The 22,559-nt window shown below is 37.6% G+C and overlaps 1 protein-coding gene across 1 annotated transcript in view; it reads right to left on the bottom strand.

Annotated features, from left to right (window-relative positions):
- The window catches only part of COL14A1 (collagen type XIV alpha 1 chain), a 216,088-nt gene that overhangs the window by 168,992 nt on the left and 24,537 nt on the right, over positions 1-22,559 (bottom strand). The window contains exons 3-5 of the mRNA XM_080800436.1: positions 19,523-19,639; positions 11,490-11,633; positions 6,656-6,745 (exon numbers count right to left, since the gene is read on the bottom strand). Coding sequence (XP_080656562.1) covers positions 6,656-6,745; positions 11,490-11,633; positions 19,523-19,639 — 351 coding nt within the window. The remainder of the gene's footprint in view (positions 1-6,655; positions 6,746-11,489; positions 11,634-19,522; positions 19,640-22,559) is intronic.

Here is a 22,559-nt window from a genome sequence, read left to right on the forward strand (position 1 = left end):
AACATCAATGACTGGAGAAGAATATTTATGAGAAATCTAATTTAAATACAGAGAAAGAGAAGAGAGAGAAAGGAATAGATATTTGAGGAAAAAATATTTGAAGAGCAAAACATTACGATTTTTCCAGAACTGGTGAAAAATAGAACTCTTCATTCTGGGAACACAAAGAAATCTGTAAGTAGGCTGTTGTAGTGAAACAACAGAACGCCAAAGAAAAAAAGAAAGTAAGTCTGAAAAGGATCTGGAGAGAAAAGAGAAATTACCTAAAAATGAACTTTTAAACTGTCAACAGGCTCATCAAAAATGGGAGCCAGAAGATAGTGACACATCTTCCAAATGGCTGGAGACAAGAGCTCTCAACCGGGTACCCGGCTCATCTTTCAATATCAGGGGGGAGGGGAAGATATTTTTGGTATGAATAAAATTGAATTTATTAACACAGATCTTCCCTAAAAGAAATTGAACATGCAGAGAAGGTCTGACATACAAGACAGAATCCTGAGTAAATAAATTCATAAACATGGGAAAATCTAGATAAACCCAGGCTGCTAAAATAATAATTGTTATAAAAATAACTTCATGAGGCAAAAAATAAGCTAAACTTAATGTATTTGCCATGAATTATGTGAAATACAGGAGTTGGATAACTGAAGTTAGTTTACAAAACCTTATGTTGGTTAGGAAATGGTAAACATATGGATTAGCTTCAGACTTTGATTTTATATGCATGTTAAAATAGTAATTATAACCATACAAAAAATACATAAGGAATCTTTTAGTTTGGTAGGGAGAGAAATGCGTTTAAAAAAATTGACCAACTCTAAATAAATAAGGCATACAGGAGGGAAAACATAGGGGGAAATGTACAGTAATAGCACAAAATAAGTTGCAAATCCAAGCTTTTCAGTAACTTCAAGATCTAAGTAGACTAAAGTCACCAACCAAAAAACAGAGATTGTAAGAGACAATATTACAAATCTAACTGAATGTTCTTCACAAGATTACTCACCTTAAACCTTAGGACACAAATAGGGGAAAAGTTAAAGGATAGAGAATCAATGTGTTATGTCACTACTAAAGAAAATTAAGCCAGTATTGCTCTATTAATACTAAACAAAACTGTCTTTGAGTCAAATATTGAATTACTAAAAATAAAGAGAACCATTGCTAAAGAAAAAGTCACTGGGAAAATACTTTTATTTTATCGGTACCTAGCCTATTATTTAAAGGAAAATTACTAGGGTTACAAAGAGAAATGGACAAAACAGACATTAGAGAAAGAGATTCAATTTTTTCCCATTGCCCACAATTTAAAGATTTAATTTTTTTTATTATTTATTTGACAGACAGAGATCACAAGTAGGCAGAGAAGCAGGCAGAGAGAGAGGAGGAAGCAGGCTCCCTGCTGAGCAGAGAGCCCGATGCGGGGCTCCATCCCAGGACCCTGGGATCATGACCTCAGCCGAAAGCAGAGGCTTTAACCCACTGAGCCACCCAGGTGCCCCCTCATTGCCCACAATTTAAACAATAAAATAAGTCTTCACAAATTTTTAAAAACTATTCCAACCACAATGCAATTTACACAACACCAAAAACACATCAGTATCTTTTAAAAACTCTCCATAAGTTTAGAAATTAAATAATACAATCCTGCGGCACCTGGGTGGCTCAGCCACTTGAGCATCAACTCTTGATTTCAGTTCAGATCATGATCTCAGTGTCGTGGGATTGACCCCATGTCAGGCTCTGCACTCAGTGCGGACTCTGCTTGAGATTCTCTCTCCCTCCCTTTCTACCTCTCTCCCTGCTCATGCACTCTCTAAATAAATAAATAAACATATAAATAATAAAAACATTTAAAAAAGAAATTAAATAATACATTTCTAAGTAACTTATGGATCAAAATAAAAAGTCTGCTAGAAATTAGAAAATAGCATGTCCTACATAATAATAATAATGATAATAATAAATCTCAAAATCTCGTGATATAGCTACAGCACTTGGCTATTTTAGTCTTAAAAATGGATATAACATAAAGGAGGATTATTGAAAACTAATGAGATAAAAATCTAATTCAGGATTTATGATATAATGTAATAATAAAATGACACTACAGACAAAGGGCTGACACCTGAGATCTATAAAGAACTCAAACTCAACACACACAAAACAGATAATCATGTTAAAAAATGGGCAGAAGACATGAACAGACACTTCTCCAAAGAAGACATACAAATGGCTAACAGACACATGAAAAAATGTTCATCTTCATTAGCCATCAGGGAGATTCAAATCGAAACCACATTGAGATACCACCTTACACCAGTTAGAATGGCCAAAATCAACAAGACAGTAAACAACAAGTGTTGGAGATGATGTGCAGAAAGGGAAACCCTCTTACACTGTTGGTGGGAATGCAAGTTAGTGCCGTCACTTTGGAAAACAGTGTGGAGATTCCTTAAGAAATTAAAAATAGAGCTTCCCTATGACCCTGCAATTGCCGTACTGGGTATTTACCCCAAAGAAAGAGAGGTAGTGAAAAGAAGGGCCCCAATGTTCACAGAAGCAATGGCCACAGTCGCCAAACTGTGGAAAGAGTCAAGATGACCTTCAACACATGAATGGATAAAGAAGATATGGTTCATATATACAATGGAGTATTATGCCTCCCTCAGAAAGGATGAATACCCAATTTTTGTATCAACATGGATGGGAGTGGAAGATATTATGCTGAGTGAAATAAGTCAAGCAGAGAGAGTCAATTATCATATGGTTTCACTTACTTGTGGAGCATAAGGAATAACACGGAGGACATGGAGAGATGGAGAGGAGAAGTGAGTTGGGGAAAATCGGAGGGGGAGACGAACCATGAGAGATTGTGGACTCTGAGAAACAAATGGAGTGTTTTGAAGGGGTGGGGAATGGATGTTGGATGAGCCTAGTGGTGGGTATTGTGGAGGGCACATATTGCATGGAGCACTGGGTGAGGTACATAAGCAATGAATTTTGGAACCCTGAAAAAAAATTTAACTTAATTAAAAAAATTAAATTTAATTTAAAAAATAAAATATGTTATATATAAATATAATAAGGAAAGAATAATAGATACAAAAACATAAAATAAAGACACCTTAGGATCAACAAGTTTGAAAATATGCACATAATACAACTGCATAATTCAATTTCTAGTTATATACTCTAGAGAAGTTCTACTGCATGTGCAGAAGGAGACATTAACAGAAATATTTACAGCAAATTTGTAATAGCAAAATATCAGTAACAGTAAGAGTAGAAGGGTTAAATACACTGGAGTACATTTATCCAGTGGGATTCTAGTTTACACAACAAAGAAGATGAATAAATTGCCTCTACATAAGTCAACATGAATAACTCAAAAAAAAAAACCCTAATATTGTGTTAAAAAAAAGGCAAGTTGCAAAAAGATTCCCATAGTATAATAAAATGTATATAAATTTAAGATACAAATGCATAATTAAAATGTGGTTTCAGGACTGACATATATGTAATAAAATGATAAAGATACATGTAGGAATGATAAACACTGAATTTGGAATAATGGTAGCCTCTAAAGAAGAGGAGAAAGGAATATATAATGGTACATAAAGAGTTCCAACTATATTTTAATATGTTTATTTTTTTAACTGGACAAAGTCATTTATTACATTTTTTTTAAGATTTTATTTATTTATTTGAGAGAGAGAGTGTGAAAGAGAGACAGCATGAGCGGGGGAAGGGTCAGAGGGAGAAACAGACTCCCTGCTGAGCAGGGAGCCCGATTCAGGACTCCATCCTGGGACTCCAGAATCATGACCTAAGCCAAAGGCAGTTGCCCAACCAACTGAGCCACCCAGGCATCCCTTATTACATTATCTGATACATATTTAACAACAAATTATAACAATATAGTTATATATAAAATTATAAATTATTTGACAAATATTTCATAATGTTTCATAATCTAAGAAAATCACAAAGCCAAGACATCCATAAAAGTTAAGACTAGTGTAACTGTCATGAATTTTTTAAAATTATATTAAAAATTCTCAAAAAGCATGAATAAAGTTGCAAGGCAAATAATACACCAAGAGAAGATATATGTAACAATATGACAACATAAGAGAAACAGTTTTAACATCCCAACTGTGTAGAAAACTTCTATGTAGTCATAGAAAAAAACAAAAAACACAAACCAAAAGTGGACCAAAAATAGGTAAAAATACCAATGACCGCTGAAGATACAAAAAACAAAAAGGCTCAAACTACAGAAAGAACCTAGATGTCCATCAACAGATGAATGGATAAAGAAGATGTGGCATATATATATACAATGGAATACTATGCAGCCATCAAAAGAAATGAAGTCTTGCCATTTGTGACGACGTGGATGGAACTAGAGGGTATTATGCTTAGTGAAATAAGTCATTTGGAGAAAGACAACTATCATATGATCTCCCTGATATGAGGAAGTCGAGAAGCAACATGGGGGGTTTGGAGGGTAGGAAAAGAATAAATGAAACAAGATGGGATCGGGAGGGAGATAAACCATAAGAGACTCTTAATCTCACAAAACAAACTGAGGGTTGCTGGGTAGGGAGAGGGTGGTGGGGTTATGGACATTGGGGAGGGTATGTGCTATGGTGAGTGCTGTGAAGTGTGTAAACCTGGCAATTCACAGACCTGTACCCCTGGGGCCAATGATACATATTATGTTAATAAAAAAATAAAAAATAAAAATAAATAAATAAACAAAAAGGCTCAACTTTACTAGTAATCAAAGAAATATAAATTAAAGCAATGAAACATTATTGGGAAAAATTTTTAAGCATTGATAATTTCAGATGTTGGAAAGAATTTATGTTTTAAAACTAAACGACTGAAAAAGGTATCAATTTGATAGACCTGATCGAAAATTTAAAATTTGCACATCCCTTAACCCTGAAATTCCACTTTCATTTTTTCATTTTTTTAAAGATATTATTTATTTGTTTCAGAATGAGAGAGAGCAAGCATGAGCAGAAAGAGGAACAGAGGGAAAGGGAGAGCGAATCCCAAGCAGACTCCATACTGAGCACAGAGCCCAGTGCAGGCCTTGATCTCACAACCAACCAAAACCGAGAATCAGACCCTCAACTGACTCAGGCACCCAGGCACCCCTCCACTTTCAGAAGTGTAGTGAAAACTATACAGTATCTAAATGCTCATGAGTATGGACAATAGTTAACATATTATCTGGGCCTTAAAAGGAATGAGATAGACCAATAATGACAGCTCACATTATTCACCGGTAGGCAATATTCTAAGTATTTGACATGTGTCGACACAGTTAATCCCTAAGAAGTCTATGAAATAAATTCTACAGATGAAGGAACAGAGACATAGCAATTAGGATAACCAGTATAAATCACCCAAGTATAAGGCAAAGGCAGGCTTTTAATTCAGCCAGGTAAAAGGCACAGTGATGCAATCGAACATGAGGCTGTCCTGCCTCCTGTTTGCAGTAGCGTGGAGAGTTCTCAAAGCAAGAGAAACAACGCACGGAACAACAAATACATGACGGCAGGCTATGCACACACGCCTGTAACTCCCAGAAAAGTGACCGAAAAGTCACATGCCAGAGCATGAAAATAAACACTGGAGCAGGGTTGTTGGGTGACAATATTTGTAGCTATTTGCATTTTACATTTTTAATGGCCCATTTAGTTATCTTTGCATTCAGTGAATATTTACTTAGACACCTGTTATGTATCAGATATTACTAGCTACTAAGGAGTCAGTAATAAGCAAAAACAGACAACAGTCCCTGTTCTCTTGGATCATACAGTCAAGGCGAAAAGGCAAATATTCCAATTATAAGGAAATATAAAATTATAACTCTGGCAAATGCTGTGAAGGAAAATCAGTTGTTGTATGAGGGCCTGTAAAGGAGGAGATTAGTTAGGGAAGGTTTCCAAGAAAGTGATGATTAAAATGAGCTTTGCAGGAAAAAGAGGAGGTATTTATGCAAAGTGGGTGATGGGGGAGAGTGTCTCATGCAGACAATGCAGCAGAGAAAGACCAGATCTTTAAAGGCTCTGAAAGAGCCCGCAGGGCTAGAAAACAGGGAGTTGTTTGATGAAGAAGGAGAGGCAGGGACAGGTAAGTTCCAAGGGTAGGTGGGCCTTGGAGGTTCAAGAGCAGTGGGAAGCTACTGAATGGGTTCTAAGGTGTGTGTGGGAAGAGCCTAAGGTCAGATTTATTTTGAAAAGATTCCTCCAACTTCTCAGTGGAAAACAAATTGAGATTTTGCTAAAAAGAAAAGAAAGGGCAGTTTCTCTGAGTTTCTCTGAGTACTGGCGATAGATGAGGAAAGAAATGAACAGATTCTATCTAGTATCTCAACAGAAAATAAATCCATGAGAACTTGATGAGGTACTAAAGATGGAGAGGGAAGGAGAGAGAAGTACTGATAGTAGATATGAGGAGTGGAGGAGTGATGGGGGGCTGAGGGAGATTTCCATATCAGATCTGCACTCTTCTGATGGGGCCAATGGCCAGGTACGCGCGTATTGCTTTTGGTATTAAAACAACTCAACCCCCCAAATGAGCAAATCCAAAAAAAAATAAAAATAAAAAAAAATCAAAAAAAAAATCTGACCTTCTACTGGTGGAGTTGGTTTGTTCCCATTTCCTTTATCCACAACCTTGACTCTGGGTTTTGGTTCCTTTCTTTTTTCCAAATCTTTAACTGGAAGAAAAGGAGAAACACAACAAGATGTCACGTTAACGTGTAAAAGAAAATATTCAATGAATTTTACTAAAACCCTTGAAAGTATTGGGAGTACTAAGTAGAAATGAGCTTCGTGGTAGAATTCCATTCCCAGAGATTGGAAATGCTATTTTATTTCAGCTTGTCGTGCGAAGGTGTGGAAAACCCTTAAGGAATTGCTTTGGTCCAGTACTCACTATGGGCAGATGTATCAAATAAATTCAACCTTTCATAACTGCTATAAAATCAGCATGATTATCCCCATTTCGTGCATGAGGGAAGCAAAGACCAGGAGGCTAAGTAACTAAAACATATTTCATAAAACCAGAATGTACTGGCCCAGGATTCAAGCCATATCTTCTGGTCTCTGAACAAGGATTGTGAGTTGGCCCCTGTTCTAGAAAGATCTTGGCCATGAATATCCTCATTTGGAGTTGGTCTGTCAGCAACAGAACATGGAGAATCCAAAACAATTTCCTTTCAAACTAAAAAAAAAAAAGCTTCCCTATTAATACATAGTAGTATTTCTTTGTCAGTATCAGTATGAAATATTCAGGGGCCGAGAATGTATCCGTACCAATCTACTCCTTCATACCTTCACTTTCCACTGCTTAAACTCTAGAGCAGTTTCCTGCTATTGCTTGGCACCTTAACTTGTTTGCATCAGCTCAGACCACCGCCAATGGCAATGGTTTCTGCACAAATAAAACACCCATGAAAAGGCAGAAGGGATCCTCTGGTGAGATATTTTATTTAATTGTTGCATTCACTTCACAGAAATCAGCCCACTTATTGCAGGGTGGGCTATGGCGGGGAAGGAATGATTTCCTCTGAAGCATCCTTCCTGCCTTCTCTAGGGTGTTAGTCCATTAACCCTGTCTCTATCATCCCCTCCTCCTCCTCTTCTTTCTACTTCTTTCCATCCCTTTGCTGAAAGGGTTTGAGACTTGCCAGTTGCCAAGGTCATGTTGCTCTAATTCTATTACTTGTTTCCGTAGAAATCGTCCTTGGCTTTCTGGAGCCTAGAGGTTAAAGTCCAGGATTAAAAAATAATAATAAGGGACGCCTGGGTGGCTCAGTTGGTTAAGCCGCTGCCTTCGGCTCAGGTCATGATCCTGGGGTCCTGGGATTGAGTCCCGCATTGGGCTCCTTGCTCAGCAGGGAGCCTGCTTCCTCCTCTCTCTCTGCCTTCCTCTCTGCCAGCTTGTGTGTACTCTCTCTCTCTCTGACAAATAAATAAAATCTTTAAAAAAAAAAAAAAAAATAATAATAATAATAATAATATCCTGCTACTCCCACTGACCCTCTAACTTTCATTTTTTTCCAGACCATCCATTTTGGATTTTCCAATCATCCATTTTTTTCCAGACCACACTCCCTGACTTCTTTATAAGCCTTGACCACTTTGGATACCCCCTTCTCTAAATTCTTTTCTTTGTCTGTTTTTACAAAGGCATTATTCTGGATTTTTTTGTACTCCTCTGACCCCTCATTTACATTCTCATTTTTTGGATCCTTTTTCTGTTTCCATTCCTGAATCGTGATCATATACTAAATTTGCCCTGCATCTCGGCACACCCCGCCTATCATTTTGTCACTCCACAATTTTAACGCTCCCACTTCTGTGGATGATTTCCAAATCTATATCTCCAACCCCACCCACCCATAGGCCATGGCCTCGAATTGCTTACACCCTGTAAAAGAAATCTGCAATTTTAACACAAGAACAATTGTGCTGCGTGGTCATAGAAGCAGAAATAGATCTGGCGAAGAATAATTCCAGAGGTGGAGACCAAGGGAAACTTCACAGGGAAGGTGACATTTGAGCCAGACTTTGGGAAGACGAGCACGATTTTACAGGCAGAGGTTAGCAAAAGGTCATTTCAAAGAGGAAAATGGCGGCCAAAGAGAAAATTTGCCAAAATAGGGCCATAGACCATTTTGATATATGTATACATACATATATATGTGTGTGTGTGTGTGTGTGTGTGTGTATATACCAAATGGTGTGTGTGTGTATATATGTATATATACACACATATATACATATATATGTATGTATACATATATGTATACATGTATACATATATATACATATATATACATGTATACATACATATATATGTACGTATGTATATGTACATCTATCTATCTATCTATCTATCTATATATAACAGTCACTTTCCCTTGTGCCCCTAGGTTACATATATGATGCAACACGTCACACCAAGCTGCTGTCTTCCTCCTGCAGGAGGCAAACTAAATCAGAAAACAGAATATCATAAGCAAAGTGGCATTAATCATGACAAAAGCAACCATGCCCTGCTATGTGCTGAAGTGAATCAATCCACAGTGTTACAGGCATATATCGTTACCCCGACCTGTGGATGAGAAAACTTGAGGCCGTGCTTGATTTGCTCAGCCAAATACACCCACCGGACCAGAAATGTCTTTCCATCTTCAAAATCCAAAAGGACTATTTCTCATGCTTCCCCGTCTATCAGAAGATGGACTTATGAGGACTTCAAATCTCTACACTAACTGTAAACCTACACGCACAGCATTTGTCTGGATCATTTTCCTGGACCCAGCAATGGAAGTTTCCCGGGGAGGGGGAACCAGGCTTTAGCTTCATCTCACATGGAACAAAATGAAAAAGAAAACCAAATTTACTTTTAATATGATTGTTGCAAACTTTTATTTGGGAGAACGAATCCCTGAGAATCATGATTTTATATTGTTTTTAATATTTGATTTATATTTATATATTAATCATTTATATATGATTACCTATGAGTTATCCAACTTACCAGTTAGACAGTCTCAATAAGATTATTCCAGCAGAGCTAAGCAAGCTGAAAACAACCGCATTTCCTTTGAAGTGTTCTGGGTCAACAGCTACTGGCAGAGCTTTTTCAGGTTACCTGTTTCTCAGGCTGCTCAGTCAATGGACTATCTGGGATAATCCATAGCAACACCTTCCATCTAAAGTCAAATGTCTCCGTGTCCTTTCACTGCTTCTCATAAACTCGAAGAAGAGCTATTTCGCTTACTCACGTCGGAATGTCAGAGGCCAGAAACGGAAGTGCGGTGCCAATAAAAGCAGACAAAGGCTGATTTATATTGGAAATAACATCAAAAGTTTTTCTGGAACCTCCAGATAATGTGAATCTCAAAAAGAATGTCACGTTTAAAACATCTGCATGTCCTACTGACGGGTGGATTTACCCAATGTCTTTGTTCAGAAGTTTCAAGAGGTAGCAGGTTAACAAAGTTGGTTTCTTTTTTAATTAAAAAAAAAAAATCACAAAATACATGCCATAAAACATTATTTAGAAGAGGAAGGGGAAAAAGGAGAGGGGGCAGAAAATCCAGCTAGAACACTGCTGCGTGCACAGTTCTGGATTCGTAGGTAAATGCCACAGCCTCCCAGATCTGTGGAGTAATCCAAGGGCAGGATGTGAAAAGCTATTGTTATTCGAAATGATGTCCAGAATTTGCTTCAAAATTAGGGCAGAGTGGTAGCGGGGAAGATAATAGATGAAACAAGACTGGCCATGAATGGCTACTTGTTGAAGTGACTGGTGGATACGTAGGGGTTTATTCTACTACCCTGCTACTTTTTTAATATGTTTAAAATCATCCTTTAATAAATTGGAATTTTTAAAGAGTCTACATTAACAATGAACTAACACAGAAAGTTAACCAGGACAGTCCTCTTCTGTTTGCTTTCACAATACGCAAATCTTTGTGGTCCACATATGAATGGCCACTCCCAGGAAGAAAGAGTTGCTGGGGTCTCTGCTCACGAGAATATAGGGTCCATGGGGGCAATGATTTGTCATGTTCTCAGTGCCTAAAATAAGGCCTGACACTTAGTAGCTGTGCAATATATATTCTTTACATGGAAAAAAAAAAAGAAAAAATAAATGAATGAATGAATATCTGTCTCCCAAAAGGCAAAAGAATCACAACCTGTAAGAACAACTTTTAAACTCAGTACAGGAAAGGCTTTCTAATGACTTAGATTGGGCTGACTCATAGCTTTCTCCCCTGTTTAGAATATCTCTCTATGTCCTGCTTTTTATTGTCCACCCAGTTTACTCTTTGAGAACTGACGCAGATATGAAGCTATCCCCCATCCATTCTTATCCCTGCCCGCCCATCACTGGGACAGAGAGAGCTTCTGCCTTCACAGAGCCCTGAATCTCCGTCCCTAACACTTACCATGTTCACAGAGCTGTTTGTCATGGGACCTGGCACACAATAGGTTGATGATAAAAGTCAACTGATTTATTAAGAGAAAGAGTTAAATTTCTTGTTATAAAGGTTGTTTACATAGAGGCTAGACTGGCACTTGCTAGGAATACTACAGAGCAGTGTAGGCATCATTCACTGAGTCATTTGGTAACTATTCACTGAGCACCTATTAGGTACCAGGTAGATGAGATGTCTGGGTAAGGTTCGGAGGCCAGTATGAGGGAAAGCATGCGAAAAGTAAAATTTCGAGGATTTAAGTGGGCATGCATTAAAACAGGTTAAGGGAGGGGCAGAGGGGTAGTAGTAGTGATAGAAGGAACTCATGGAAGGTTTCACCAAATATCCTTCAAGACCTCTTCATCTAAACAATCCAATTTTAACCTATCATAGTATTTACTCCAGACTTGAACTCAGAGCTGGAACAGAGTCCCATGGTAGCACTTTAAGAACTGTACATACGTACTTCTGAATTGACCTTGGGCTGGCTTGCTTTCTTTGTCTTTATTGTATGCAATAATTTGAACCGTGTAATTCTGGTCTGGCATAAGACCTTGAATAATGGCCTTGGTTGCCGTGTTCTGGAGATTCAACTGATTGGTTTTGCCACCTATAACAAAACAGAAAGATAAATCAGGACTAAGAGACAGGTTCACTGGACACCTTAAGAAAATTTATTAATCAGCAATCAAGATTTTAAAAGGTGAAAACATTTTAAAAAATACACAATGGTGCATATGCATATACGACTTAATTTTAATATATTGTTCCTTCTCATCCTTAGTTGTACTCTTTGCATTAGATCATCTCAACAGTTGTCTAAATTAGACAAAACACATTCACAAAAATCTTTCATCGTAATGCCTTACTGCTTATACACTAGGGAAAGCCATAGTATAGGATTAGAAGAAAATAAGCCCTCAACATAGATATAGTCTTCAAGGAAAGAATTCCACTTAAAAGTGAAAGGAAAGATACATCAGGGAGGGTATGTGCTATGGTGAGTGCTGTGAAATGTGTAAACCTGGCGATTCACAGACCTGTACCCCTGGGGATAAAAATACATTATATGTTTATTAAAATAAAAAAAAAGTGAAAGGAAAGATAAAGGCAGACTGAACGCCATTATCTATGCTGGGATTCTTCTATGGTCTCTCTGAACTGAATCAAAGCATCCCTAAAGCATTAGCAACTTAATTATCTTAAATCTGAGCATAACCGGCTCAGGATGTTGACGGAACCAATCATTGCCCGGCTACTTAAACATTACCGCGGTTCATGAAAAGATTTCAAATCTCCAGTATCTCTCCATTAAATCAGAATGACATCTAAGGCTCTTGTGGAAATACTGTTGATTAAATACTCAACTTTTATGCCAAATTCCAAATATGCTTTTCTTTTCTAATTTCTGGCAACAGTTACTAAGTATAAGAGGGAGGAAATTGAAAACTCCCATGCCGCTAGCAAGGACAGCAAAAAGGACCTGAAAATTGCTGAATGAATTAAACATAACACAGATTACAATGTATTTTAATCATATTCTCATAAATTAATGATATTATATCTGAAATTTGATGTTGCTATCATCTATGCTGCCTGCTACTAGAAGGCAGAACTGAGCTCTTTTCTTGCCAAAACCCATTTCTTTAAATGCATTTATGTCCAAGATGTTAAATCTGGTTTCACAAACGTCTATTATTTAAAACTCGTCTACTACAAAGCACACCAAATAAATCTTTCTTAATGCATGTTTCACTAAAAAAAAAAAAAAAAAGTTTCTTAGAATACTCTATTAGACTCCCTCTCTGAGGGGCTTAGGTGTATTATTTTACTAACAGCTTTGAGAATTCTGCAATAAAAAAATCTTTAAACTCTTTAGAATAGGACTTCTTCAGTTTCTTTGACTATTAAACCATTTAGTTGTATCATAGCTATTAGCATCTTGCAGATTACCAAAGATTTCCCAAAGGAACATGCTTTGGGAAAGACTGGTATAAACTGTATTTGGAACATGTCTTGGAGGGCTAAAATGTCTACCTTTTGTGTCTGGATACATTTATTACTCTTTTTATTTACTCTATTTATTTTATGTTTGACCAAGTAGATAACAGAGTGTCAACACTGTCTTATTGGCTTGGGTCACTGCAGTAAGGGCACTGAGGCACTGGAAAAATGGAACCAGTATTCATGAAGGGATAATCTGCCTTCACTCTCAGTTTTTATTATGTCTCTGGAAGTGTTTAAGTAAGAGCTGGAGCTTTGCCTTGTGGTGTGCTGTGGCAGAGGGGATTGAAGAATCTGGCTGAGATTTGGTTCAGAGGCTACGCAAGTCACTCCTAAGACTCCCTGATTCCTTAATGCCATCTATATGTGTACTGACCAGTTTAGTATTATCAATAATTAATCAGGGAAAATTAAGGCAGTTACCTGGAAGAAAAAGAATTAACTTCCAAGATCAGACATAGGGAATTCTCAGAGGTACCACAAATTAGAAACTTATATTTTGACCTTTGAAGTCATAACGATGTTCAAGAATTTTTTTTTTCTTCCAAGATTTTATTTAAATTCAAGTTAGTTAACACATAGGGTAATATTGGTTACAGGAGCAGAATTTAGTGATTCATTGCTTACATATAACATCCAGTGTTCATCGCAACAAGTGCCCTCCTTAATGCCTATCACCCATTTAGCCCATCCCCCCACCCACCTCCCCTCCAGCAACCCTTAATTTGTTCTCTGTAGTTAAGGGTCTCTTATGGTTGGCTGCCCTCTGTTTTTGTTTTAGTTTTTAAAGATTTTATTTATTTATTTGACAGGGATCACAAGTAGGCAGAGAGGCAGGCAGAGAGAGAGGGGGAAGCAGGCTCCCCGCTGAGCAGAGAGCCCGATGCGGGGCTTGATCCAGGACCCTGAGATCATGACCTGAGCCGAAGGCAGAGGCTTTAACACTGAGCCACCCAGGCGCCCCTGCCCTCTGTTTTTATCTTACTTTTCTCTTCCCTTCCCCTATGTTCATATATTTTGTTTTTTAAATTCCACATATGAGTGAAATCACATGGTATCTGTCTTTCTACGACTGACTTATTTTGCTTAGCATAATATACTCTAGCTCCATCCACATTGCTGCAAATGCCAAGATTTCATTCCTTTTGATAGCTGACTAATATTCCATATTATATATGTATATGTGTGTGTGTGTGTGTGTGTGTGTGTAAATATGCCCATATTCTTTATCCATTCATTAGTTGATAGACATTTGGGCTCTCTTTCCATAATTTCGCTATTGTTGATAGTACCGCTATAAATATTGGGGTGCATGTGCCCCTTTGAATCAGTACTTTTGTATCCTTTGGATAAACACCTCGTAGTGCAATTGATGGGTCATAGGGTATTTCTGTTTTTAACTTTTTGAGGAAGCTCCGTATTGTTTTCCAGAGTGTCTGCACCAGTCTGCATTCTCACCAACAGTGTAAGAAGGTTTCCCTTTCTCTGCATCTTCGCCAACATATGTTATTTCCTGACTTGTTAATTTCAGCCATTCTCACGGGTGTGAGGCGGTATCTCATTGTGGTTTTGATTTGTATTTCCCTGATGTGGAGTAATGTTGAGCATTTTTTCATGTGTTTGTTGGTCATTTGTATATCTTCTTTGGAGAAGTGTCTGTTCATGTCTTCTGCCCATTTTTTGACTTGATTATTTGTTTTTTGGGTGTTGAGTTTGAGAAGTTCTTTATAGATCTTGAATACCAGACCTTTGTCTGTAGTGTCATTTGCAGATATCTTCTCCCATCCCGTGGGTTGCCTCTTTGTTTTGTTGACTGTTTTCTTTGCTGTGCAGAAGCTTTTTACCTTGATGCGATCCCAAAAGTTCATTTTTGCTTTTGTTTCCTTTGCCTTTGGAGATGTGTCTTGAAAGAAGTTGTTGTGGCTTATGTTGAAGAGGTTACTGCCTATGTTCTCCTCTAGGATTTTGATAGATTCCTGCCTCACATTGAGGTCTTTCATCCATTTAGAGTTTATCTTTATGTATGGTATAAGAGAAGGGTCGAGTTTCATTCTTCTGTGTATAGTTGTCCAATTTTCCTAGCATCATTTACTAAAGAGACTGTCTTTTTTCTATTGGATATTTTTCCCTGCTTTGTTGAAGATTAGTTGGCCAAAGAGTTGAGGGTCCACATCTGGGCTCTCTATTCTGTTCCATTGGTCTATGTGTCTGTTTTGTGCCAGTACCATGCTGTCTTTGTGATGACATCTTTGTAACATGGCTTGATATCAAGTAATGTGATATCCCCAGCTTTGTTTTTCTTTTTCAACGTTTCTTTGGTGATTCAGGGTCTTTTCCAGTTCCATATAAATTTATGATTGTTTGTTCCAGCTCTTTGAAAAATGCCATTGGTATTTTGATCAGGATAGCATTGGGAGAGTTTTAATTACTGATTCAATTTCTTTGCTGGTTATGGGTCTGTTGAAATTTTCCATTTCTTCCTGTTTCAGTTTTGGTAGTTTATATGTTTCCAGGAATTTATCTATTTCTTCCAGATTGTCCAATTTGTTGGCATACAATTGCTCATAATATTCTCCTGTAATTATTTGTATTTCTGTGGTGTTGGTTGTGATCTCACCTCTTTCGTTCATGATTTTATTTATTTGGGTCCTTTCTCTTTTCTTTTTGATAAGTCTGGCTCAGTGTTTATCAATATTGTTAATTCTTTCAAAGTTCTAGCTACTCGTGTTGATCTGTTGTACTGGGTTTTGTAAATTTCTGTATCATTGATTTCTGCTCTAATCTTTATTATTTCTCTTCTTCTGCTGGTTTTGGGATTTATTTGCTGTTCCTTTTCCAGCTCCTTTAGGTATAAAGTTAGGTTGTATATTTGAGACTTTTCTTGAGGAAGGCCTGTATTGCTATATACTGCCTTCTTTTGACTGCCTTTGCGGCATCCCAAAGGTTTTGGACTGTAGTGTTTTCATTTTCATTTGCTACCATGAATATTTTTTTAATTTCGTCTTTAATTTCCTGGTTAACCCACTCATTCTGTAGTAGGATGTTCCTTAACCTCCATTTGTGATTTTTCAAATTTTTTCTTATGGTTGACTTCAAGTTTAATAGCATTGTGGTATGAAAATATGCATGGTATGATCTCCATCTTTTTGTACTTGTTGAGGTCCAATTTTGAACCAATATGTGATTTGTTCTGGAGTATGTTCCATGTACACTTGAAAAGAATCAGTATCTGCCACTTTCAGATGAAATGCTCTGAATATACATGTTAAGTCGATCTGCTCCAGGGGCGCCTGGGTGGCACAGTGGGTTAAAGCCTCTGCCTTCAGCTCAGGTCATGATCCCAGGGTCCTGGGATCGAGCCCCACATCGGGCTTTCTGCTCAGCAGGGAGCCTGCTTCACCCTCTCTCTCTACCTGCCTCTCTGCCTATTGTGATCTCTATCTGATAAATAAATAAAATCTTTTTTAAAAAAAAGTCCATCTGCTCCAGAGTTTCATTCAAAGCTATTATTTACTTGTTGATCTTCTGCTTAGATGATCTGTCCATTGCTATGAGTGGGGTATTAAAATGGCCTACTATTATTGCATTATAATCAATGAGTTTCTATAAGTTTGCTTTAACTGATTTATATATTTGGCTGCTCCCAAGCTGGGGGCATAAATATTTGCAATTGTTAGATCTTCTTGTTGGATAGACCTCTATATTATAATAAAGAAGCGACCTTCTTCATCTCTTATTACAGTCTTCAATTTAAAATCCAGTTTGCCTAATATAAGGATGCCTACTCCAGCTTTCTTTTGATGTCCATTAGCATGAGAAATTGTTCTCTACATCCTCACTTTCAATCTGGAGGCGTCTTTGCATCTATGAGTCTCTTATAAGCAGGATATCAATGGGTTTTGTTTTTTTTAATTCATTCTCACCCTATGTCTCTTAATTGGGACAATTAGTCCATTTACATTAGAGTAATTATTTATAGATATGAATTTAGTGCCATTGTATTACCTGTGAAGTTGCCATTCCTGTAGGTTGTCTCTTTTCCTTCTAGTCTTTGTTGCCTTTGGTTTATCTTTCTCAGTCCAAGAGTCCCCTTTAATATCTCTTGCACAGCTAGTTTGGTGTTCACGATCTCCTTTAGTTTTTGCTTGTTTCGGAAACTCTTTATTTCTCCTTCTATTCTGAATGATAGCCTTGCTGGATATAGTATTCTTGGCTGCATTTTTTTCCCATTCAGCACATTGAATATATCATGTCACTCTCTTCTGGGCTGCTAAGTTTCTGTGGACAGGTCTGCTGCTAACCTTATACCTACCCTTGTGGGTTAAGGACATTTTGTCTCTCACTGTTTTCAGAATTCTCATTTTCTATGATATTTCTTGGTGTTGACCTTTTTGGTTTGGTATAAGCAACTCCAGCCTCCACTCCCCTCTCCTCCTCTCTCCCTCTCTCTCTGTCTTCTCTCTGTGAAGAGGGCTTCCTTCCCTCCATGACACCACAGCTTTTCTCTCCCCCAACTCATATCTCCAAACCTCACATCTGCCATGTTCTCTCCCTCTAATTGTTCAGATCATTTTCTTAAACTTCAGATCAATTTCCTAGTTACTCAAAATGATTTGTTTTTTGATCTAGCTATGTTCAACAGATGAGGTAAGTTCAGGTTCTCCCTACTACTCTTCCATCTTAAGTCTCTCCCCAGGAATCTCTTAAACTTGAATTTCCCATGGTGGCTTATTTCAGAACACAAACTGCATTTTCAGAAGTCAAAGTTATTTCAAAATTGGGCCATACTTCAAAATGAAAATTCTGAACCAGGCTCGAGAATGAAATATTGCTTTCTGCAAGTGTGTCACTTCTGTGAGCCAACATGGGTAAAGTTGGCATCTGTTTCACTGAACCATGAATCATTCTATAGGGTCTGGGTAATATTTGTTAATAACTTTCTAGAAGGTTCCTTTATCATGGCCAAGCAAGAAGCAAGGTGTTTCAGCTGCTTGTTTTGGTTGAGATTTTAAATCCACCACTGGGTAAAATGTCCACAATTATAAACAACAGAGCATTTGTCAGCCTCATTAAAAGAGTTGGGAAAAGGACTCCAACAGCAAGAAGCCCAGGTCCATATAACCATCTTTATCAATATCAAACAAAAAATCAATTACCAAATAAAAAACCCCATCTTTATCTACTAATAAAGAGGAAAAATTATTATACATATATAAATATATATGTATTAATCAAATATGCTATTATTAAATATTTCTTACAGAATATGGGAAACTGGATCCTAGGAAAGGAAATGAGACCTGAGGGACATACTCAAATCATCTATATATCAATCATAGGCAATATGACTGCACTCTATCTGGCAGTCACTGTTATAAGTGCTTCCCAAATTTAACATGCATAGGAGTCATCTGGGGATCTCTGTCAAGGTCAGGTGGTGGGGACCAATATTCTGCATTGGCTCTCAGTGATGCCTGTGCTGATTCTCAGATTACATTACATTTTGAGATCCACACCTTACAACTCCATGAGGTGAGACTAGTGCTGTTTGTGCATTTCATGTAAGATGACACTAGAGAATAGAGAGGTTATACAACTTGCCCAAATGACATCTCTTATACACCACAGACCCAGGTGTGGAGCTCAAGCTATTCATGTTGTTGACCCCCTCTTTGTCTCCATGACTGTGTGTAATAGCAGCAGTTCCTTTCCATACTCTGTATTGTTTTACTAATCATATTTGTATAATAAAAACATAAAATAGAAGAAAGAAAAAATTCAACCAAAATTTAATTTTAAAAATTTGGCATAACTACTTTATCTTCATGATCAATAAATCTAACTTTTACTTTTCCTCCTTTCCTGCTTTAATTTAGCACTTATTTTCACAGTGTCTACTTAGCTCTTATCATTTTAATGTATAATTGCTGAATAATACACTATCAAGTTAATTAATCGTAATTTACTCAGCTGGTCACAAGTATTAGCCTTCCAGATTTATTTATTTTTTTTTTTAAGTGTCAACAGGCCAGAAGTATTCATTCTATGTTGAAACAGAGGAAGTAAAGATTTCAATAATCTGGAAATTTCCCCTGAGGAGAATTATGATGAGCCCAATAGCAACTCTTTAGACTTTGGGAATATTATTTCTTTGGTTAGAGGGTAAGATTTCAAGTGCATATATTAAATTGAAAAAAAAATTTCAAATGATTTTCAAGAAACACTTAATACTACACATTTTTAGTTAACTACGTGTAAAAAGTTGTTAATACTCTAGAAATCACAATCAACTTTTTTTTTAAAAGATTTTATTTATTTATTTGACAGAGTGAGAGAGATCACAAGTAGGTGGAGAGGCTGGCAGAGACAGAGGGGGAAGCAAGCTCCCCACTGAGCAGAGAGCCTGATCCCAGGACCCTGGGATCATGACCTGAGCCTAAGGCAGAGGCTTTAACCCACTGAGCCACCCAGGTGCCCACAATCAACAGTTTTTACCTGAAGCTGGAGTCACGAGAAGTTTGTAGCCGCCAAATTTCCCCCTTGGAGCCTTCCATGAAATCTGTATACTGTCATGAGATAATACATTATATCTTAACCGTGTCGGTGGAGCCACTGCAAAAGAAGAAACAAAAATCGTTTAAATGTTGAAACATTTAAGCTGCCATTAGTTAAACCAAAGAGTCAACGTAATGAAATCAAACCACCTGACTTCATCGGCCTCAAAATATGCTCTTTCTACAACCGCATTAATGAACCGATGAGTTTTCACAATGATACAAACCCAAGAACATCTCTTTCTTACTCGAGAGATAAGCATTTATCAAATAGTACTGACCTTATGAAAAGACCTATGACTTAGGGTTAAATTGTAATACTCCAGTCTAGTTTAAATTGAATCCAGTCTTGTAAAATGCATTCATTATGTTACAAGGATGATTTTTTTCCCCCAACTTGGAACATATAAGCTTTTTATAATCTACTCTACTGGGACCTGTTTTATGCCTTTAGGTTTTTCACTTTAGTAATCCAATATTTTTAACAATAAGGTCATTTAAGAAGGCAATCATGGACATATTATAATATTAAGATCTTCATTTAAAAAAACATTTGAGAAAGAGATTATAAAGGACCGGAAGAAAAAGGATCAAATCAAAGATAATTAGGTTTTATAAAGTTTGATCCATTCTTAAAGTGTAGCTGATTTGTATCTTTCAGAAAGATACACAGCATAGGCTCATGAGTCATGCCAGGACACTTAATCTTTCCTGATAGTTCACAAAATGGATAGGTCTATATTACTTCTTGTGAATGTCATTCAAACTTCAAAACATGTTTTTGGAAACCTACATCAGTGCTCCAGAATTTCACACAAAATAGTTTAAGAAGATTTTAGTTTACATAATATTGAAATAGTTTGTCAAAAAAGAAAAGCTTACATGTAACAGAAAAGTTAGCTCTTCCTGCTCACTCTTACACCCTGCTTTCTTTCTCACTTTAGGAAACAGAAAGAGGGGGAGGAAACAGACATTCTCCTTAACGGGTATGGAGCACAATATGGGGTTTGGGCATTAATTTGATTCCACTTCTGTCACTTATTAGATAAAGAAACTTGAGTGATTCCTCCTTCCAAAACTTTATTTTTAGAAAAAGTGATCTGTAAATATTTGCTCCTCCTGCTTTCACTTCATCTAAGGGATGATCTTAAAAGCTCATTTGATTCTCACAAAAAATACAGCACCATCCCAATTTTACATATAAAGAAGCCAGAGACAAGCTAGAGAATTGCCCAAGTTCACGTACTGGTGAATGACAATCCCTGACCCCAAGTGAGATGCTCTGTTTCTTTGGCAGAAAAGCCACATTAAGAGGGCACCCTTCATGGAGATAGAGAAATGAGTAACTGACTCCTCACAAGTCAGCTCAACTTTTACTACCTCTTAGCAGAGAATGTTAGCAATTGGAAACAAAACAAACAAACAAAAAAATTGCTTCCCATTCTCAATGTGACATGAATGGAAGAAAGAGTTGATATTTCTCTTGTTTATGGAAAAATATGGATTTATCATAAGAATAACTATTTTGAAATTCAAGAAGAGGAACCTACCATTTGGATGAACAGGAAAACTGTTACCATTTTGCTTAGTCTGGAAATTGGTGAGAATAACTGGTTTATAAGTAGGCTCTTTAAAAAAAAGGGGGGGGGATTTTATTCACTTATTTGACAGAGAGAGAGAGAGAGAGAGCACAAGCTGGGGGAGCAGTAGGCAGAGAGGGAGGGAGAAGCAGGCTCCCCGATAAGCAGGGAGCCCAATGTGGGGCTCAATCCTAGGACCTTGGGATCAAGACCTGAGGCGAAGGCAGATGCTTAACCAACTAAGCCACCCAGGCACCCCTATAGGTAGGCTTTTATTACTTATGGAAAACATTTAAAACAAGAATTAAGCAATTTTAAACAAAATATTCAGTTTCTCAGCCAAATCTCGCCAGTGGGCTGGTAGATGTCATTGGCCATGCTTATTACAAAGTTCTGCATGAATGCCCCAGTGAAAGATGGCAGACATGCCTGGGAACCATCAAGTAGAGAAGTACAAGCAACAAGCAGGATGGAGGCCTCAGTCTAGACCGTTGCTAGAGAATCAACCAATTCGATCAGTTCCCCAGGTGTGCTGACTTCTCAAGGAGGGCAAATAAGTCAACAACATTGAGAATTCCCAAGTTCAAGATTAGAAATCTTTACAACATTTTCTACCCAGGCTACTAGTCTTTAAAGATTTTATTTATTTATTTGAGAGAGAGAGAGGGGGCGGGGAGCAGGGGTGATGGTCAAAGGGAGAAAGAGAAGCAGACTTCCTGCTGAGCAGGGAGCCCAACGCAGGACTCGATCCCAGGAACCTTGGATCATGACCTGAACTGAAGGCATACACTTAGCGGACTGAGCCACTCAGGCGCACCACCAGGCTACCGTTCTTTAGATGTGATCTGAGTTTAGAGCCCTGCCACATTTTTTAAGTCAATAACCATAGCCTTCTGAACCCCCAGGAGAAAGTGATGGGGATAACAATGAACACACTCTGATCGCATGGATCATGTCCAGACAACACAGATGGGGCTGAGACCCAGAGAGGCACTGGCTTCCGTTGAACTACTCATGGAAACACAGTGTGAAGCAAATGCAACCACTAAATCCATCAGTGTCCAACTTTTAAAACCATTTACAAATAATGCATGTGACTACAGTCCCATTATGGCTGCTAGCAAAAAGGAACACCACCCTTCTCTTTTATCAACAGACCACATCTACTGCCTATATTATATAAGCAAAAATACCCTCACAATCAGTAAAAGAAAATCTTGGTTAGACACAAAATTCATGTTTCCTTTAGGTTTTTGCCTGGCAAAAATACCCTCACAATCAGTAAAAGAAAATCTTGGTTAGACACAAAATTCATGTTTCCTTTAGGATTTTGCCTTTAGGGGGAAAAGAGTGAACATAAAAAATGCTAGTTAAGGGGCACCTGGGTGGCTCAGGTCA

Source organism: Martes martes (genome assembly GCF_963455335.1).
Source record: "Martes martes genome assembly, chromosome: 4".
In the NCBI taxonomy this organism is placed as follows: Eukaryota; Metazoa; Chordata; class Mammalia; order Carnivora; family Mustelidae; genus Martes; species Martes martes.